At 62.5% G+C, this 19,637-nt stretch overlaps 2 protein-coding genes across 4 annotated transcripts; both read left to right on the forward strand.

Moving 5' to 3' along the window:
• Positions 1 to 222: 222 nt before the first annotated feature.
• PRPH (peripherin) lies at positions 223 to 5,119 on the forward strand. Its single transcript, XM_075061243.1, has 9 exons — positions 223 to 227; positions 1,519 to 1,579; positions 2,344 to 2,439; positions 2,903 to 3,064; positions 3,283 to 3,408; positions 3,629 to 3,849; positions 3,934 to 3,983; positions 4,337 to 4,416; positions 4,945 to 5,119. Exons 1-9 carry the CDS (start codon positions 223 to 225, stop codon positions 4,990 to 4,992), a joined length of 849 nt encoding a protein of 282 aa, XP_074917344.1. The 3' UTR covers positions 4,993 to 5,119.
• Positions 5,120 to 8,189: 3,070 nt separating this feature from the next.
• TROAP (trophinin associated protein) lies at positions 8,190 to 19,348 on the forward strand. 3 transcript variants are annotated; one of them, XM_075060995.1, is made up of 17 exons: positions 8,190 to 8,363; positions 9,705 to 9,995; positions 11,201 to 11,432; positions 12,126 to 12,286; positions 12,835 to 12,928; positions 13,180 to 13,298; positions 13,792 to 14,006; positions 14,368 to 14,411; positions 15,001 to 15,158; positions 15,515 to 15,608; positions 15,763 to 15,878; positions 16,404 to 16,511; positions 16,800 to 16,874; positions 17,250 to 17,357; positions 17,499 to 17,844; positions 18,080 to 18,294; positions 18,680 to 19,348. In XM_075060995.1, exons 2-17 carry the CDS (start codon positions 9,759 to 9,761, stop codon positions 18,752 to 18,754), a joined length of 2,397 nt encoding a protein of 798 aa, XP_074917096.1. In that variant the 5' UTR covers positions 8,190 to 8,363; positions 9,705 to 9,758; the 3' UTR covers positions 18,755 to 19,348. The 3 variants fall into 3 exon arrangements, with proteins under 3 accessions (XP_074917096.1, XP_032641432.1, XP_032641430.1); XM_032785541.2 differs by having other exon boundaries at positions 8,191 to 8,363; positions 18,659 to 19,348; XM_032785539.2 differs by having other exon boundaries at positions 8,192 to 8,367; positions 9,680 to 9,995; positions 14,365 to 14,411; positions 18,659 to 19,348.
• The last annotated feature ends 289 nt before the right edge of the window (positions 19,349 to 19,637 follow it).

Genomic DNA, 19,637 nt, shown 5'->3' on the forward strand with positions numbered 1-19,637 from the left:
GGGGTGGGGCGCAGAGGATGGGGCTGTGGGTTATGGGGAGGGGGCAGGGAGCGGGTTATGGGGAAGGGGAGGGGTGCAGGGGAGTGGGATGCCAGTTATGGGAGGGGAAGAGGGGCTGCAGAGGAGGGGCTGTAGAGATGGGGGAGGGAGTGGAGTGTGGTTTATAGGGAAGGAGGTGCAGGGGGGATGGGGGCTGTATGGGAGGGAGTGGGGCACAGGGGAATGGGGTATGGGTAATACAGGAGGAGCGCGGGGGTGGGTTATGGGGATGGGGAAGAGGGGCTGTAGGGGTGGGAGTGGGGCACAGGAGTGGGTGAGAAGGATGCAGGGGGCTGGATTGGGAGGGGATGATGGAGAAAGGGTTACAGGTGAATGGGGGGCAGGTGGGGCAGCAGCTGGTGATGTTCAGGGCAGACTCTGCCCCCCGCCTAAAGCAGGCAGAGCCACTCTGAGGACCAGCAGGCTGTGGGGGGCACAGGGTGAGGTTTGGGGGCTGAGCCAGGGCAGGAGAAGGGAAATTGGGAAGGGTGGTGGGCGGGTAGGAGAGGTTAGGGTAAGGGAGGCACAGGGCTGGAAGGATTAGAGGGAAACTGAGGCAGTTGTGGGTGGGGCCACAGGTGCTGGAAATAGGGGGATCTGACTCAGGTTTGAAATGGCTTCACAGTTCAGTTCAATGGCTCTCACCCCCCCTTGCCCCACTGTACAAATTGTTCCAGCCCCCCTGGGTAGGGCCGACAGCCTCCCATATAGTGTGGGCCTGTGACCTGAAGGGGGAAGGGATATCCCAGCAGCCCCTGGGGTGTGGGGGGTCTGCAGTCTGGGTGCCCCCAGAGCAGCGTCCTGCCAAGCCTCAGCATAGGGTGGAGTCAGCAGGGGTGGGGCGCTGAACTGCAGCAGCATGGGTGGGAGTGGAGGGAACGAGGGGCCCTGTTGCCCCTCTGGGCCCATGGGGGGGATGCTGCAGGGTGTGGTGTCCCTACCCGTATGGTCCCCGCAGATGCTGCAAGATGCTGAAGAAGCTCAGGTTGACGGTTCACAGCTGCTGCTCCAGAATGCTGAGTGCCCCCCTCTGCAGCTGGGAAATCCCCAGCCCCCCCCCCCCGCGCGGGGGGGGGGGGGGGGGGGGGTCTTTATTCTCCAGGGGAGAGGATGTGGGGTGCTGTTCACAGTGCAGGATTCCCTCCCTGGCACTGCTCCACCCTCCTCCAGTACACCCCAGGGTGGGCCCATACCCCTGGTTTGGGTGGGGGGGTGGACCAGTGCAGAGCCCCACTCTGTTCAGGGACTGAATTCGGCCATCCCAGGAAGGGGTGAGGGCAGAGGCCCCTCTGATCTCTGGCGGTGTTAGGGGTAGGGGAGGACATGGTGGGGAGAGGTTCATGGGGTGTTCAGGGAGCATGCCCAGTGTGTGCATGGGGGGGTGGCATGAGGGGGTGGGCATGGCAGGGGCTGGAGGGAGCTGCGTGTGGGTGTCCTGCTTGCATCTGACCTTCTTGCTGCCCCCCCCGCCCCCCCCAGGCTGGAGGAGGAGATACACAGGCGTGAGGATGCAGAGAACAACCTGGTGCTGTTCCGGAAGGTGTGTGTGTGTTTGAGGGCGGGGTGGGGTGGCAGCGGCAGCAAGGGGCTCTGGACTGTGTTCACCTGCCCCCTCTTGTTGCACACTCACACACACATACTTGCATGCACTCTTGTTCACATGCTTGTGCATGTCTTTGATCACATACACTCTTGCACACTCATGTACAAACATGTCCTTGCAGGTGCACTGCACCCGCGTGCACAAGCCCTGGGATCAGTGGGCTCTCGTTGCCATTTAAAGGACACCATGTGGGCCCCGTGCATCGGGGGGGGACACGTGGAGCTGAGAGCCGGACGTCTCCCTGTCCAGGCCGCATGTGCAAACGTGTGTGATCCAGAGCCCAGCAGTGCGAAGACCTGGCCCCAGCTCTGCTCTGGCCTTGCTCTTGGGACAGGAGTGGGGAGGGGGGCTGGGACAGGGTTCCTCCCTGTCCCGTTGGGCAGACCTGTGGGCGCGTGCACCCAGGAACATCATCCATATGATGGGGTCCACGTGCTTAGCATGTTCACCCAGGCATGTACAGAGAGACACGTATGGCCCACGGGTGGTCACACAGGCACTTGCATAAAGACAGACGTGCAAAAACAGCCCTTCAGGGTGTATGCCCACACGTGCAGTCACAGAATATAAAACCTGGACACAGTGTCCCCATGCCCTCCATGCAAGGAGAGGGACTGGCAGGCCACACTGCCCTCTACGTGCCCCCCACCCCACCGTGGGCCTGTCCCTGGCACTTGGCCCCCTGCCTCCCCCCTCCACAGGATGTGGATGACGCCACCCTCTCCCGCCTGGAGCTGGAACGCAAGATCGAGTCGCTGATGGACGAGATCGAGTTCCTGAAGAAGCTGCACGAGGAGGTAGGAGGAGGGTGGGGGCCCAAGGGGAGGGACAGGAGGGTGTGGGGGGCTGCGAGGGCATTCGGGGGTGGCTTGGTCCTGTGGGGGAAGAAGAGGGCAGCAACGGCTCAGGTGGCACATTGATGTGGGGCCCTGACAGCTCTGCCCCACTGCCCTCCCACGCTGGCCCAGGGAGACCCCAGCTGGGCGGGGGGGCGGGGGGGAAACAGGACTCCGCAGTAGCCAGCCCGGAGAGCCCAGGGACCTTTCCGCCATCTCGTGGTGAAGAGCAGAACTGCAGCTGCAGTGCAGCCCCACCCTGCACCAGGCTGCAGCACACCAGGGCAAGAGGGGGGCACAGACTGGGGACCCCAGTGCTAGGCTCAGGATTAAACTTGTGGGTGCAGCTGGGGCCGCACATGAGGCAGATTGCAGGGCGTCTCATGGCCCGTCTTGTCCCCGTGCATGTGGCTGGCATGTACAGGAGCTGCGTGACCTGCAGGTGAGCGTTCAAAGCCAGCAGGTGCAGGTGGAGATGGAGACGGTCAAGCCGGACCTGACGGCCGCGCTGCGTGACATCCGCACCCAGTACGAGAGCATCGCGGTGAAGAACCTGCAGGAGTCCGAGGAGTGGTACAAGTCCAAGGTACTGGCGCCAGGCGTAGCCCTGGGGCAGAGGTGCCCCATACGCTCACTGTGCTGCCAGCGCCAGCAGGGGGAGCCGGGGGGGGGCACATGGGGCATGGCTGCTCCTGCTGGGGGGCAGGGAACAAGCTCACCTGCAGGGAGCTCCCCCTGCACCTTGCTGAGGTAGCATTTGGGGGGTCCTAAAACCCCCTCCCCGACGCTCCCTCCCTCTCCCAGTTTGCTGACCTGTCGGATGCGGCCAACCGGAACCATGAGGCACTGCGCCAGGCCAAGCAGGAGATGAACGAGTCCCGGAGGCAGATCCAGAGCCTGACCTGCGAGGTGGACGGGCTGAAGGGAACTGTGAGTACTGTTTGGTGGGGTAGGGGGACCCCAGCTCCCCAGCACTGCTGAGGGAAGAGCACCCCCCCAGTGAAGCTCTCTGCAGCAGCTGGTTATATTCCCCATGCCTGAATCACAGCCCTGCAGCACAGCTCCCCTGGGATGGGGTGTAGGGGGGGCGGGGAGAGACCAGGCCCACTCGGACCAGGAGTCTGATGCCTGCTCTCCACCCCGTGGCCAGAATGAGGCGCTGCTGCGCCAGATGCGGCAGCTGGAGGACCAGTATGGGGTGGAGATCGGCAGCTACCAGGACACGGTGGGGCGGCTGGAGCAGGAGATCCAGCACCTGAAGGAGGAGATGGCGCGGCACCTGCGTGAGTACCAGGACCTGCTCAATGTGAAGATGGCGCTGGACATTGAGATTGCCACCTACCGCAAGCTGCTGGAGGGCGAGGAGAACAGGTGGGTGCGGCACTGGGGAGCCCGGCTGGCAAGCGCCATGGGGGGGGCCTCTGTCACTCATTGTGCTGTTTGACCCTCCCCCAGGATCACGATCCCCATCCACTCGCTGGCCTCCCTCAGCATGAAAACGTCAGGTGAGTGTGCAGCCCCGGCCAGGGGGTGTCTCTGGCCCTGCCTCCCCCAGGAGTCTCCGCCCTTCCCCAGCCAGGTTTTTCGGGGCTCCCTGGGTGTCTGGGGTGTCACTGGCCTCTGCCAATCACACAGGGTCAGCTGCGTCCAGCTGCTCTCGCTGGGGAGCCTGGCCAAGAACTCTGCTGTCGCTGAGCGGTATCGTTAGGGGCAGCACCTTCCCGTTGGGGAATCTTCCCCAGTCCTGGTGCACACCCAGCCCAGGGCTTGGAGGCCTCACCCTCGGGGTGGGCCAGGGGGGGAGTCCAGTGGCTCCAGCCCCTTCCCCTCTTATGGCCTCCCTGCACCCCCTGCCCAGTGCCTGAGCCGGAGCAGACCATGGAGAGCCATACCAGGAAAATGGTTCTGATCAAAACCATTGAGACCCGGAATGGAGAGGTGAGTCTCCCCGTCGGGGTGGGGAGCTGCCAGGGTGCAATGTGCCAAGCAGAGGGTATCAGGGTGTTGGGGGAGGTGGTCAGGGCATGCCCAGGCCTGTGAAGAGGTTCCCTGAGGGTTCAGCTGTCATTCAAATCCTAGCGTTACAGGCACATGCAAGGAGAGGTAGCAGTGTCCAGCGGTTAGAGCAGGGAGGCAGGACTCCTGGGTTCTATGGCCAGCTAAGGGTGGAGTGAACTAGTGGTTGGAGCAGGGGAGGGACCCAGGATGCCTGGGTTCTGTACAAAGCTACTGGGGAGCATGGTGTAGTGGCTACAGCAGGGAGCCCCAGGACTTCTGGGTTCTGTTCCTAGCTCTGCCTCTCTTGGGCTAAGTGATTCCCCTCTCTGTGCTGGGGATAACACTGGGGCAGGGGGCTCTGGGACCTGTCAGAAGGGCTCCAGGATCCTCGGTGGCAGGGGGCGTAGCCAGGCGCTGGGGCTGAGGGGTCTAATCCTGTGGTCTTGGTTCCAACCCCCCACTTGGCAGGTGGTGACTGAGTCGAGAAAGGAGCAGAGAAGTGAGCTGGACAAGTGATGCAGGCGCCAGGCCTCTGCCCTGGACCCAGCCGATGGCGTGAAACTGCGAGACCCCTGCTGCAGCCCCCCACCTGCTCCCAGCCAGACTGGCCTTATTACTTCTGATACCTCTGCCACCCTGCCCAGCCCTCGTGCACCCGGAGCGGGGAGCTCAGCCATACCCACTCACAGCCCAGGGCAGGGGCTCCCACTGGGAAAGGAGTGAGGGGGCCCTGCCTCCTGCTCCCCCGTCCCTTTGCCCCTCACCACAGGCCGTTTCCTCTGGCCCTCCCCTGCCCTATGCCTTTGGATCTGACCTGGTTGCTTTTCCTGCCCCAGCTCTGCCTTGGGGGGTGGGGGTGAGGGAGTGACCTTCCCAGACTACATGTACTGAGCTGGTAAAGCAGCATCCTGGCTCCCCCTCCAGCTGCTGCCTGTGCTCTGCCCACATGAACCCTGAGCCCAGTCACCAGATCTGGTCCTGCTGCTCAATCCCACCATGATTCCCACTCCCAAGGTAGAGGCCTTGACCGAGTTTGGTACTAAAGACGAGTCTGATGCTGAAGCTGATTCCAGAGAGGAACTGTCCTGGCTCTGAGATCCATCCTGAACTCTGGAGGGATGCTACCTCCCACCAGCTGTTCTCAGGGCTGACATGGTTCCTGATGAGAGTACAAGGGTCAGTGCTGTACCAGAGACTCCTGTTTCTGAGTGTGAGACCAATGTCTGATACCACAGTCTGACATGGTGTCTGTTCCTAGTACTGGGTGAGGCCAGGCCCTCAAATTCTGACACTTATCAGGCCAGAAAGTGCATTTTAGTACAAACACCAATGGCTGGGACTACTGCCCACTGTTGGATTTCTAGCCTGAGTGTGCTCAGCCTGGATTCCTGCTCCCCAGGTAAAATCCCAGTACAAATGGCTGATGCTGAAGCAGTTCCTAGTCCTGGTACTGCCTCTTTCCAATGCTGCTGAATCTCCGTCTGGATTCTCATTTGTGCTGCTGAGTAGCAGCTGGGAGTGATCCGTTTCCTAAGGTTCTCACCATTTTTAACACCTGGTACTGCTGCCTGCTCCTGACACTGATTTCTGCTTTGATCCCAAATTCCAGCCCTGAAAGAGATAAGTGTGTCAGGTGCTGCACAACAGTGCTGAGTGAGACGGGGGGAGGGGGGTGAGCTAATGCCTGGTATGGGACCAACTTCTGTGGGTGAAAGAGACAAGCAGTTGGTCCAAGAAAAGAGATTAACTCCTCCACCTTGTGTTGCTAGTAGCCTGGGCCGCAACGGGCAATAGTGACTGTCCAGTGCAGTCCCTAAGGGTGAATCCTTCCCCAAGGAGCCCTGCTGGGGCACTGAGGCTCAGTTCTCATTTTGATGCGGATCCCTGCCTGTTTTTTTAGTTCTCCTCTGACATGGGAGAGTTTCTTCTCGCCATTCTCAGCACTGGCTCCAGGGGCGGCTCTAGGCATTTTGCTACCCTAAGCACGGCAAGCAGGCTGCCTTTGGCGGCATGCCTGCGGGAGGTCTGCCGGAGCCAGGGTCCCAGCAGACCCTCTGCAGGCAGCCTGCCTGCTGCCCTCGTGGTGACCGGCAGAGTGCCCCCAGTGGCTTGCCGCCCCAAGCATGCGCTTGGCATGCTGGTATGTGGAGCCGCCCCTGACTGGCTCCAATACTTGAACAGATGGAACGATGTTTCCTGCTGCCAAAATGTGCTGCTATCCCAGCTCAGTAGCGATTCCTGAGCCCAATTCCTGCTGCTCACACCAAGCCCTACGGTGCTTTTCCAATTCTGCTCCTATGAGTGAGTCCCGAAGCATATTCCCTGAGCCTGACTGCGGCTGAATATGCAGTCCCCAAATGCTTTACCCCACTGCCACCCTCACGTCTGTGCTCTGGCCACCTGGCCGCACATGCTGTGCCTGACTCTCCGATCTACCTCCCTTGTCCCAGGCCTGCCTTTGTTAACGAGGGGGCTGGGGTAGGGACCCCTCACCCTGCTGGAGTGAGACACACTGGGGGCTCTGAGTAGCTGCAGGCTCGTTGCTTTGGTGCTCCCTGATCTGCCTGAACGACGACTGTTGCCCAGCGCTCGAGCGTGGTGTTGAATGTGCCCCGTCTTGCTTTACTGGCCACTAAAGATCATACTGAGGAATTGCTTGTGTCTGCTTCTAGTCTGTGCCTCCTTGTCCAAATGTCTGCTATTTCCTCCCCCTCAGTGGAGGGGAAAAGGGGGGAGAGGCCTCAACTTTGACCCCTTGAGGCAGTGCCCGCTAAGGTGCCCCTGTCTGAAGTGAGCTGGGAGCTCTTAGAGGGCAAGTGGTGCCCTCGCAAAATATCCTCACCCCACTTGGACCTAGCAGACTTCCTGTGTTGGCCTCCCCCCCCCATGGCTTCCAAGCTCCCTGCCTGTGCCTTACAGAAAGTTCCTTTAGGGCAGTGTGTGGTGGTGGTGGGTGATGGAGAGCTTGCCCATGCTGTCTGCTATGGGGGTGGCAGGAGGCTGGTTTCAGACTAGGGCCCCACAGGGGTTGACCCCATGAGCACTAGTGCCTGTTCACCCCTTTCAGTGCAGCTCTCGGCCCAGGAGGGGATGCCTGTAGGAATCCAGGCGGCCAGTGGGGTAAGCTGTCACCAAGCCGTGCAGCGTGAGCCAGGCGCATGGGGGGTGATCTGTGGGCACAGCAGTGCTGTGGGGTCTCCTCGTGCCTGGTGGGCAAAGCCTGGGCCATGGTATGAGCTGGCACCAGGCACGATGCTGGTGTCTGAGCTGGTGGAGCTAGTCTAGGGAAGAGCTCACAGCAGGGCGAGCACCTGCGGGTGCCCCCAGCCAGTGAGAACCATGGGGAGTGTCTGTGGCATGGCCCAGGCCAGGCCCTGACCCCTGTCACCCTCTGGGGTGACCTGGCCCATGTGGCCCCCTGGGCGTGGCCTGGAGCCGGGCATGACTCCTGGGCGTGGCCTGGAGCCGGGCCCCATGACGACACTCGGAGGACCCAGCCTATCCCAGCAGGCCATCCTCACGCCGCTCTACCCACGCCCTTCTCTATGGCCTAGACGCCCAGCTACCTTCAGCTCAGATCTCGCCAGATCCTCGACTTCCGCCGGGCGACCTTGCCCCGCCCCCCGCGCCTGATAGGCCGGAAAGGAAGGTGGGAGGTGGAGGAAGGCGGACAGCGCCGACCAATCCGTCACCGCAGCTGCGCCCTACGCTTTGCCGTCGTTCTCGCCCCGCCTCCCTTGCTTCCGATTGGCTCGCTGTACGATCGACCCCGCCCCCGGTGGGAGGAAGGTGACCAATCAGCGCCGTTGGTATTTTACAAACCGGCGGGGAGCTGGCGACTGCTCCCAGGGCGCTGGGCTGAGCGGACGCAACCGAATCAGCCGGCAGTAGGTGGGGGGAACATGTGCTGGGCTCCCGGGGGGCCCCGTCTGGGGGGACCCTGGGGTGGGGAGACCCTGGGGTGGGGGGCACGGGGAGTCCCTGGCCTGGGTGTCCCGGGGTCGGGGCAGTAGAGGTGGGGGCCCCGGGGCTTTCCTGGCATGGGTGATTTTGGGGGATCAGATGTACATGGGGTGGGGTCCCCAGCTGCGGGGGTCTCTGGGGGTGTCGGGCACGGGGAATGGGGGGCTCTGGTCTGGGGTTCCTGGGGTCAGGGCAGTATTGGATGAGGTCCTGCTGGGTTCCTGGGGTGGGGGATTTTGGGGGATGAGATGTACATGGGGTGGGGTCCCCAGCTGCGGGGGTCTCTGGGGGTGTCGGGCACGAGAAGTGGGGGTCTCTGGTCTGCGGGTCCCGGGGTCAGGGCAGTAGAGGATGGGATCCTGGTGGGTTCCTGGCATGGGGGGGGTTGGGGATGAGGTGTACATGGGGTGGGGTCCCTAGCTGCGAGGGTCTCTGGGGGTGATGGGCACGGGGAGTGGGGATCCCTCGCCTGGGGGTGCTGGGATGGGGCTAGTAGAGTGTGGGCCCCCTGGGAGTGTCTGGGGATGGGGTGTACATGGGGAATGCCTTGAGTGGAGAGCATCCGTGGAGGATCCCTGAGCTGAGGTCCTGGGAGGCGGGTTTCTGGGGGTTGTAGTGGTTGACTGAGTCCCTGGAGGGGTTTGCAGGGGAGAGGTGGGGTTCCCTGAGAGCTCTGGGCTGTTGCACCGGTAGGCGGGTCCCCGAGGACCAGCAGAGAGGAGCTTTCGGGGGTGGCGGAAGGTGGTGTATGGGTGGGGGGTAGTAGGGAGTTGTGCAGAGCTGGAGGGGCCTGGGGCAGGGGACAATGTGGTGGGTGGCAGGGAGGAGACTGGGTTGGGCAGAGATTGCAAGGGGGTGTAAACGGCAGGGACTCGGACTCGGCCCTTGGGGTGTGGGTGAGCTTCCCCAGGGGCCGGTGCTGGTGACATTCTGCACAGGACAGAGAACCTGTGGCTAGCGCTGAGCCTTCACCAGTGGTGCAGCTCCCTGGCTGGCCCAGAGGTGCATTGAATGGGCTAGTGAACTGGGGCCAACTCTGCAGTGGCCAGGATCCAGCCACATGGGCTCAGTGCCCTGGGCCTGTAGCCAGTCCCCAGCTGGCTCGGGAGGGAATTCCTCATGTGCTAGTGCTACCAGCTCAGGTCTAGCCAGGGGGCTGGACTTGAGCCCATCGGTGGGTCCCCTCTGGTGTGGTGGGGACTGGGAGGTGGTTATACCCTGCAAGTTAGACCCTCTTCAGCTCCTGGGAGCCTCTCTTCCTCCAGGTGCAAATGCCAGGAAAGGTGCGGCAGTGACTTTGCTTGGTGCAGCTGTCAAAAATGGCCCAGGTCAGGAAGAGTCCGGAATGGGTTTCCTTGGCCCACCCGCCCCGGGACAAGTGGAAAGGGAGCTGCTCCCTGGCCGGGAGCCACCCGCAACTGGGAAAGGAGAATGAGCCATCTGCCTGGGTCGGGTCAGACACGCGGAGCCGCAGCAAGATCCCTGTCCTGTCCAAAAGCCGCCTGCCCCCAGACTTCCAGCAGCAGCACCAGGCCTGGGAGAGCCAGTTCCAGAAGGTGAATGGTGGGTGAGGGGGAAGCTTTGGAAACCGGCCTGAAGCACCGTTTGTTGGCTGGTCCCTGCACCCAGGGGAGAGCTGCATGGAAAAACACCTGGGGCATGACCGAGACAGAGAGCAGGGGCCTGTGCCAGGCTGGCAGCTGTGAAGCCTAGACCCCTGTTTATCCCTCTTGGGTGTGGGAGCTGGTACGTGCGGCTCTCTTCTGCAACAGGATCCTGATGCCCGTGTGCTCCTGCTGATCCACAGCCCCCTTTTAACAGGGGTAGGGCAAACTCTGGTACCCCAAGCCCCTGGGAGCGCGGAGTGAAGAGCGTTAACTGTCCAGCACGTTGATCAAAGCTTAAAACTCCTCCCAGGGGTGCTTGTTAGCAGACAATCCGACTCTGGTGCATCTGATCCTGGCTGGTCCAATGTTCTAGCCAATGCCCCCTCTCTCCGTGTCCTGCTGCCACGGCTGTGATCCACTGGGAGAAGAGCAGGGTGTTCCAAGCCCCCCTTCCCCTGGAATGCTGTGTTCCAAGGCACAAGGTAGCGCAAATCGGATGTGCTGCAGCTCTGAGTGATGATTATCCCCTCATCACTCCAGGGCTGTACAGGCTGGAGGGGAATGCCCCTGGTGTGACGCTAGCATGGGACCAAAATCCTTATTAAAATGAGAAAAGGGGTGTGAGGAGAAAGTGGCGGGTGAGAGCGAGGGGCAGGGGAGCCAGACCCTGGGTTCTGTAGCTGGCTTTGGGGCAGGGAGTGTGGTGTAGTGGTTAAGGCGCGGCTGGGAGTCAGGGCCCCTTGGGTTCCATTCCCATCTCTGTGACTGATGCTGTGTGATGTGCTTCCCTGCCTAGTGCCTCAGTTTCCCCACTAATAGGGATGCGTCTCCTGCTCCACACCACAGAGAGAGGGCACACCGCATCCACGCTTGTCGCTGCAGCATAGGGACGCTTGGCAGCGAAAGGCTCTGGCAGCGGGGAGTCAGCAGGGTCTGACACTCGATAGCTGTGTAGACAGGAGAGGCGCTGCTTGGGTGCATAGGGGCATCCCTGGGGGGGATCAGGAGTGCACGGCACTCGACTCGCCTCGGCTGGGCCTCTCTGTTTATGCTGCTGTGTTCATGGGGTGTGCAGCGTTTGTCCTCTGCATGGCACTGTCATCTCCCAGGTGCTGCCCCTCAGTGCTCGGTGACTGTCTTTCTGCTCTGCCCAGGGGAAGGCTGCCAGTAAGAAGCCCTGTACGCAGACCTGTCCCTTTAACCTGACCTGCAAAGGGGACAAGTTCCACGTTGTGCCCTGCGCTGATATGGCTGCAGCCATGGAGCCGCCGGCGGGATCCCCCAGTCCGCTGAGCAGAAGCCAGCCCAGAGGCCCACTGGAGGAGATACAGCTGGGGGCAGCGGCACAGAAGAACGTGCCAGGCAGCTGCGTCCCCGGTGGCAAAGGTACCAGGGCTGGTGCAGTCCCAGCCTCTGCCAGCAGGGGGCGCCAGGCTCATTTCCTGACACACGGTCTCCTGCTGTGATGCTCGCAGGTCTCACAAGCTAAGCAGGATTGAGCCTGGGCAAGGGGTGGATGGGAGACCTGGAGACACAACTCTGGGAGGTGCAGGAAACTGTCCTGGCACCTTGTAATTGGTGCTCTTTGCGCTGAGTCAGTGCTGGCCTCATCCCCCAGCGTGGAGGAACAGGGTACGGGGATGCCGAGCCCAGGGGCGCTGTGCAGGTGGAGTACCACTTTTCATATGAGTGGTGAAGCCCAGTGACTGGCTACCTCTGCCAGGTGCTGCGGCACATTTCCCAAATGGCCAGTCAGAACCCTGGCATTTCACTGGGCGTTGGGACACGTCTTCTGGCCCAGCTCCAGCTCTGGTAATTGCATTCATTGCCCTGGCAATGTTGACTGCCTTTGGGGTTCTTTGATGTGTAGTGCTGCAGTGTTGCTTTGTGCTGTGAACTGGCAGCAGCACTCTGCCCCAGAGGTGGCCGCATTTCAGTGCAGGATGATCTTGTAAAGCATTTTGAGGTCCTTCAGGTTGAAAGACGGGCTAAGATCATGGGATATGGCGGGGAGGCGCAAGCTACCTGTAGCTTAGTGGTTCCATTTCGGCCCCTTAACCACTGTGGTGTCTCTTGCAGAAGTGGAGTTTGTGGCTGACCCAGTGGCTTTAGCCAGCATCCTCTCCAATGTGGGGCTGGCAAACAGCACGCTGGGCGTGGGCAGGAAACCCAGCCTGGCCCGCCGGGTCCCTCTGAGGGGGAGCAGGGGAAACTCGCTCCATGCCAGCGGATGCGCACGGGTAAGTCCTGTCCTCCAAGGCCCCACTGTGGAACCAGCTCCCTGCTGGCGCTGGTGGCCGGGTTGCCCGCCCTGTTGTGGATCCATCTGGCTCGCTGGGAGTTCCAGGCTGAGCCGGGGCCCAAGATGGGCTGTGATGGCACTCAGTGGGGTCATGGGCTGTGCGGGGAGGGGACTCATCTTTTCAAGGGACAGTGTTATGTCCTCCCTGTAATCACCCCTTCATAGCAGGTGGGACAGCTTGGTGCCAGGACTCCTGGGTTCTACCCCAGCTCTGGGAGGGGAATAGAACCCAGGACTCCCACTCTCAACTGGCTACGTTGCCTCAGTTTCCCCATGTGTAAGATGGAGCTGATGGCCTCTTTATGGTGGGCTGAGGTCTGAGCTCCTTTGTCTGCAAATTGCTTTGATGTCTTGGAAGTTCTGATTTCTCTGCTTTTCTCCTGACCGTGGTGAGCTCACGACCCCCTTGCACCAGAGCTTTGCTAAGGGGTGAGTCTGGGACCCACTTGCCTAACTGGCCTCCCCGGCTGCTTCTCTTTCCTCCAGACTGTGCATGGCTCCCTGTACGTAGCTTCGGGGACCTCTGCCTTGTGCCCAGATCCAGCCCGCACCTCCTGCTTCTCCCGGCTGGCGCCTCAAGGTACAGCCCCCTGGCCCCTGCAGCTGGGGGTCCGGATGGCCTTGGGTGGGATGGATGGAGCAATGGGGGAGCAGCATCCTCAGGAGGTGACCCCTTGCTGCAGCGAAGGGAGCCTGGCAGCGTCTGCTGATTCTGGGCCTCTTGGCATTAATACAGCATTGATCGCTCCCGGGGCAGAGCTGAGAGCGGGCCCCCCGGGGCACTGCCTCCATGCACCGCCTGACTCCTGCCCTCTCTGCTCTGGCCCCCAGACGCAGCTCGTCGAGCCACACAGGATCCTGCTCAGCACGGTGGCCTGCTCCTTAAATCTCAGCAGACCCAGGCCCTGTCGGCGACGCTGAGGGACCTGAGGTCCCGTGCCCAGCCCGGGGTGAGTGCTGGCTTCCACCCTCCTCTCTGCCTGGCTGGAGATGCCATCGCGGGGCACTGGGGCACCTGCAGGGTTTGGAGGGGCTGCACTGCTCCCTGCTCTGGCTAGCAGTGCCCATCTCTGCAATGAGGCAGGTGCTGGCGAAGGCTGTCTGCCTCCAGTGCTTAAGGAGCCACGCAGGGGCTGACAGCAGGGAAGAGCCTCGCGGGGGACATGGTGTGGATTCAGGTGACCCCTCGTATTAGCCTGGTTCCCTGCGCAGCCCACAGCATTGGGTTCCTCTGCTCCAGAACCCACCCCAGTCCATGCATGGCATGGGCCAGCTGCCCACTGCTCCCGCGGCCCCTTGGGGTGGGTCACCGTGGGGCTGGATACATTCCGTGGGCGCTGGGGTCCCCATCTCCACGGTGGTGTCAACGCAGATGGGGGCAGGGTGCTGTGGGTACCAGATGCCTGCCCAGCCCTCCTTAAACCAGGTTTCTCTCGGCACCAGGGGCACTCCACTCTGCAGAGACTTGGCACGGAGACAAAGGAGGCATGTCGGGGGCGCCTGCATCCCATTGCCACGGCAACGCAGAGCGAACCAGCCAGGAGCCAGGAAGCTGGCGGAACCAGGGACCAGTCCAGCAATGGCAGGCCGGGGTCCTTGAGCGATGCCAAAGCAACCGGGAGCAAGGCTGGCAGTGGGGGGCAGAGAGCAACCCACAGGTGACAGGGAGTGCAGGGGGGAGGAACATGCCATTAACCGCCCATCGCAGCTCTCATGGGTCCGTGATCAGCTGGGGGGTTTACAGCATGTACCTGCCATTCCCAAGGAGCAGCCACAGCCGGCCTTGGGCCCCTCGAGCCAGGTTACAATGGGTTAGGTAGCAGGGCCCTGGTGTATGCCGACCCCCGGCCAACTTGCTGGCCACAGACCTCTGCCCCCAGCCCCCTGCTGGGATCTTGAGCTGGGGTATTCAGACCTCAAGGGCAGGGGAGCCTGGGACTCAGGTGGCAAAGTGCCCCACACCTGCCCTAGCCAGCAGGGGTGGGGAATGAGCAGCGCCTGTTTTCTCTGCTTCAGCAGCAGCTCACCCTTGAGGAGGGATCCCATGGGAGCATCACAGACAGGTAAGAAGCCATGTCCTGTTTGCCTGGAATAGAATCCAGGCATCCTGACTCCCAGCCCCCCTGCTCTAACCCACTAGCCCCCCTCCCAGAGCCAGGGAGAGAACCCAGGTGTCCTGGCTCCCCAGCCCAAGTCCCATCTTGCCTTATGAGTGATTCAGTGTTGGGCACTTTGTCATGCGCCACCCCGTCCCCCATGGCTGCTGACCAGGCTTGGAGAGGTTAGATTGGTATCCGTCAGTGTCAGCATGTTGATTTCACTGGAATCCGCAGACAGGCCAGGCAGAGCCAGAGCCGCCGTCTGGCCCTTCCTTCGCGGGCCTGGGCCCATGATGTCCATAGTTTGTGTTTTAAGCGTTATAAACATTTTGAATCTCAATATCTACAGACACCAAGTAATTCCTCTCCACTCCGCTATTGTCTGATTTCTTCCCCCTCCCACCCCCATGATCTGACCCTGCAGCTCTGAACAGTTAAATCCCTGGAGATAGGGAAAAACGCTTAAAATCCCTGACATTAGCCATTGGAAATGTAACTGAACTGGACTCTACCATGTCAGTTGCTGACCATCTCCTCTCCCCACTCCCTGCAGAGGAGTTCGTGCCGGACCCGGATGCCCTGGCCAGTGTTCTCTCCAACATGGGGCTGAGGCACGCTGCCCTGGGGCCCACGGGAAAGCTCAGCCTGGCTCGGAGGGTGCCGGTGAAGGGGCTGCGGGGCGTCCCACCCTCCTCTCAAGGGAGCACCATGGTAAGCTGTTCAGGGATCTCGAAGCTTGGCCTTGTGGCGTGGTCCTCACTGGGCTCATGTCTCCTGTCTGGTTCCCCCTGGGGCACCTGGTGCTGGGGGCACTTCCTCTGCCTGGCGCTTGGTGGGATCCTCACCTGGAGGCCTGGCATTGGTGGGGCAAGAGGGCAGCTGGTGCCAGGATTCCAGCAGCTGGGCTGGCCCCTCCAGCCGTACCTTGGCCCAGCCAGCACCTGCAGTGCTGGGGGTTAGGCGCAGCCTGGCCCAGGGGTTTGGGGTCTGCCTGGCACTGGCACCCCTGCCCTTGCCACCTGCAGAGCAGAGGGGACTGGCTGAGGCTGCCTTCTCTCCCCCCTCAGGGCAGCAGGACCTCGCTGCTGAGACCTCAGGGCAGTGTCCCCCCGAAGGGCGATTTCGTCCGCACCTCCTGCTACTCCACACTGGGACTTAAAGGTACAGACCCCTGCCCTGCTCCTGGGATCCAGCCTGGGGGGGAGCTGAGCAGGGAGGGTCTGTTTGTGCTTCTTACGCATGAGCCACAAGTTGGGGTGGGGGTGGGGGTTGTCTGTGCCAGGGTTCACTGCCCTCAGCCTCCCCTTCTCTCCAGGTATTGATGGTCTCCAAGCAGCCCAGGTGGCTGGCACGCCCCGGACCCGGGAGATCAGCCGCTATTCGCCCTTTGGCTCTGCCCGGAGGGTGCCCGTCACTCAGCCCCAGTCCCTGGTTTGTACCCTCAACAGGGCAGGGGGTGGGAACCTCCTGAGGGAGGAGTCGGGTTGGGCAGCTCCTGTCACCCTGACCTGTCAGAGCCTCACCCTCTGCTCGGCTGGTCCCCACCCTCACTGAACGTGGGGTCCGCCCAGGGGTTAGAGGAGGGGGCTGGGAGCCAGGACTCCTGGGTTCTGTCCCTAGCTTGGGGAAGGGAATCTAGTAGGCTAGAGCGGGGTGGGGAGGGGCTGGGAGCCAGGACTCCTGGGTTCTCTCCTTAGCAGTGCCGCACTCAGTCTCTCTCCCCTGTCTGCCAGGCAGGGGGCTGCCAGGCTGGGCTCTGTTCAGCTCTGCCTGGTGTCCTTGTCCTTGGATGGACTCACTGCAGCACCTGGCTGGTTCTCCAGCTGGGGGAGCCAGAGACAACCCTGGCCAGTCCGTGCAGAGTCCGTTCCCTGGGGTGTGGGGCAGGGGGCAGCCCCAGTCGGACCCAGCCCCATGCACTAGGTGCTCTCCATATGAACCCTTCTCCCCTTGCAGCGCGGCACCTGCTTCTCCACCCGCTTCCCCCGCCGTTTGGCCGTCTTCCCCCGCACGCCCTGCACCGCAGAGGCTCTGGACAAGCACCCGGCCCAGGGAGCACTGCAGGTGGAAGGGGATGGGGAGTTGGGGGGCAGGACCAGGGATGGATCCACTTGGTCCCAGGGTGCTGTGCCTGGATGGGGAGGGGCCCAGCTCCTGGGCTGTTGGGGGAGCAGTTGCCCTGCTCAGGGTCTGACGGATGGGGTGCCCCCTTGCTGACGGGCAGGCTGAGGGCTCTGCCAGCCCTTGGCTCCCCGGAGCTGAGGTGAGCCAGGCTCCTGTGGGCAGGGGTGGTGAGGGTGGCTATGACCCATTGCCCGCAGGCCTTTGCTGACGGCATGTTCCCATCTCTAGACCCCAGCCAGGTGGCCCAGCGGCCTCTCCCCGGAGCCCAGAAGCTCTGACCCCGATGACGCAGCCCTGCCCTGGGTGAGTGCCCTGGGGTTGAGGAGACCCAGCAGGGCCCTTTCCCAGACAAGGGATTCCCTTCCTTTGACCTAAGGCCAGCTGAGCCCGTCCCGCTCTGGGACAGCACCCCAGGAGGGGAGGAAAGGGGGCTGCAGTGGGGCTGACCGATGTCACGGGGGCTGCATGACCTCCCCCAATCCTCTATCCTAGCTGAATTCAGGAACCCCCCCACACATGGCAAAGAGCATGGGGAGGGGGCACTGAGTGGGGGTTGGAATTAGACTATCCTGCAGCTTCTGTGGGGAAGATCATTCTGTGCCCAAGTGGCTCCCTGTGAGCGGGGAGGGGGTTCTGTGCTGGGTCTGGACCCACGCTGCTGACGATGCCTCCCTCCAGGAGAAGATCGTGGTGCGTCTCTTTGGGGACGGGGAGAGCCAGGCAGCCGTGGAAGCATCGGTGAGGAAAGTGCTCGCCCCACCCAGCGAGGGGAGCAGCAAGGCGCAGGTAGGGGGGGCCTGGCTCCTTCCTGTAGCATGGGGGGGGGGCCTGAGAGGCCAGAGTGGTGATGAGGATGAGCTGGCCTCCTTGGGTACTGCAGGGGGGCTGGCCTGGGGGGTCGTGTTCTGACTCTTTCTTCCCCTGCAGCGCATTGAGTTTCTGACCCAGCTCCTGCGGAAGGAGGTGGAGGGGGCAGGCGGCTCCCCCAGCCTGGAAGAGCTCCAGAGCCTGCTGGCTGCCTGTGCCCCATCACCTGGGCCCCCCCAGACACCCCCTCCCCTGCCAGCAGCCAGTGTTGGGCTGGAGCGACTCCCCTCCCCCTCTTCATGCCAGGAGCCTGGGCTGGGCGCTGCCAGCAGGACGACACCCCCGGCCAGCTCCGCTGCTTTCCCTGCTGCGGGCACCACGCTGACCTTCTCCTCCCAGCGGCCCGTCTGCTCCCACCCTCTCATCCGCTCCCTGAGGTCCCCCACCGCCAGCGGGGGCGCTGCAGGTAGGACATGGCTCCGCCCCAAGTGCCCCGCGGGGGCACCATAGCCTCTTTGGACTCCCCAGTCTGTCTGCTACCTGGCCAGTGAGCTGTTGGGCACCGCCCAGTGGGGCACGGGCTCCGATCCAGCCCCAGGGTGTTCCGGTCTCATTGCTGCAGCCCCGGTGGCTGGCTGGCCGGGGGGGACAGACTGTGGGCTCCAGGCCCCCGTGTGATTCACACCCACTCTCTCTTGCAGGGGCCAGGGCTGCCCCCACCACCAGCCCCCCATCCCACATGGCCCTGGTGAAGCAGCGGCTCGGGGACCTGCTCAGCGCCCCCCAACGCTTCCAGGAGGCCTGCCTGGACGACGAGTGTGCCTTCTACACAGGCCGGGCCCCTGCCCGCCTGCCCCCTGTCGCCCGCTGCTGCACGGACCCCGTGGCCACGCTGCTGCAGGCCCAGGAAACCATGGTGAGTCAGGGGGCGGGATGGGGGCTGAGAACTCTGGCCCCTCTCCTCAATGTCTTTTTTCTTCCCCTGGGGTCTCCTGCATTTGAGGGGGTGGGGGCTGAGCCCTGGTGCCAAACCCACTATTCCCTGGGGAAAGAACTGAATCAGGACTTCTGGGTTCTCTCCCAGACTCTGGGAGGGGAGGGAGGTCTAGTGGGTTGTGGGGGTGGGTGGGGACCAGGACTCCTGGGTTTTCTGCCTGGCCCTGGAAGAGGGGCTAGTGGTTAGTGAGGTGGGCACTGGGAGCCAGGACTCCTGGGTTCCCAGCAGTGGTTGGGGGAGTGTGTCACAAGGCGAGATCCCAGCCTCTGTCTCTCCCCTCCAGCACTTTATCCCCATCATGCAGGTGGCACCTGGTGGTCCCCCAGGGGAAGCTGGGAGCTCGCTCCAGGCAAACCTGCCACCCCAGCCCTCGAGATGATGGAGGGGAACCAGACCCGCTTGAGCCAGCACCCACCTGGATTCTGCCATGGATCTGCGCCCCCTTGGCAGTGTCATCGCAGGGGCTCCTCCCAGCACAGGTGGGGCTTGGCTTGCCCCCCACCTGCGTCCCACGCTGATGGATGGGCTGGGTGGGCACCTCCTGTTCTTTTTCTGGGGGCACAGGGGGGCAGGCCCCGTGTCACCCCTGCTGTAGCCCAGACACCCCTTCCCTGCACTGGCCTGTGCAGGACCCCTGACCCGAGGGCTGCTTCCCTAGGCAGCCCCCCAAGACCCCTGGCTGGAGACCATGCTGCAAGCCCTGGTGAGTGAGCACGTCGACCCAGCTGCTACTCGGGCTGAGCCTGTCACATCCCCTGTGCTCCGCAGCTGTCGGCAGCCCCCAGCCCAGATTGCAGGCTCTGGGCCTCTCCACCTGCCCCTGTGATCTGCAGGCCTGTCAGTGGCCCCTGTGCCCTGCCCCCATCCACCCCTCTCTCTATTTATTACCAGCCCAAAGCCCGGGAAGCAGCAAACTCTGTTTTGAATGATGAGCTGGCTGTTACTATGTCACTCTAATAAAGTATTGTTTACACTTGGCTGTTTGTTGTAGGGTCTCCTGTTTTGCTATAGGCCCCGCCCTAAGATCCCTGGTAGGACTACAACTGACCTATTTGCTGAAGTATTAACCTGTGGAACACGCTGCAGCAGGAGCAGGTGCAGTCCCTGGCATTCCCCTGCCTTGGGAGCTGCGGGGGTATGACTGGAAGCTGAAGGGGGCAGGGACTCTCCTTTGCTGCAGCCTGGGATATCCGGGGGTGGGACTTGAGCCCAGGTGGGATCACTCAAGTCCTGGGGTGTCTGTCCCCTAGGCCAGAGGTGGT

This window comes from Chelonoidis abingdonii, chromosome 26 (genome assembly GCF_003597395.2).
Source record: "Chelonoidis abingdonii isolate Lonesome George chromosome 26, CheloAbing_2.0, whole genome shotgun sequence".
Taxonomy (NCBI): domain Eukaryota; kingdom Metazoa; phylum Chordata; order Testudines; family Testudinidae; genus Chelonoidis; species Chelonoidis abingdonii.

Excerpts from the sequence above, each read along its gene's own strand:
- PRPH (XM_075061243.1), top strand. Across the intron at positions 2,440-2,902 it reads TGAAGAAGCTGCACGAGGAG|GAGCTGCGTGACCTGCAGGT; the intron begins GTAGGAGGAGGG and ends TGGCATGTACAG. Across the intron at positions 3,409-3,628 it reads TGGACGGGCTGAAGGGAACT|AATGAGGCGCTGCTGCGCCA; the intron begins GTGAGTACTGTT and ends CCCCGTGGCCAG.
- TROAP (XM_032785539.2), top strand. The coding sequence starts at position 9,759 with ATGGCCCAGGTCAGGAAGAGTCCGGAATGGGTTTCCTTGGCCCACCCG. Across the intron at positions 14,007-14,364 it reads GGGCAGAGAGCAACCCACAG|CAGCAGCTCACCCTTGAGGA; the intron begins GTGACAGGGAGT and ends TCTCTGCTTCAG. Across the intron at positions 14,412-15,000 it reads CATGGGAGCATCACAGACAG|AGGAGTTCGTGCCGGACCCG; the intron begins GTAAGAAGCCAT and ends CACTCCCTGCAG.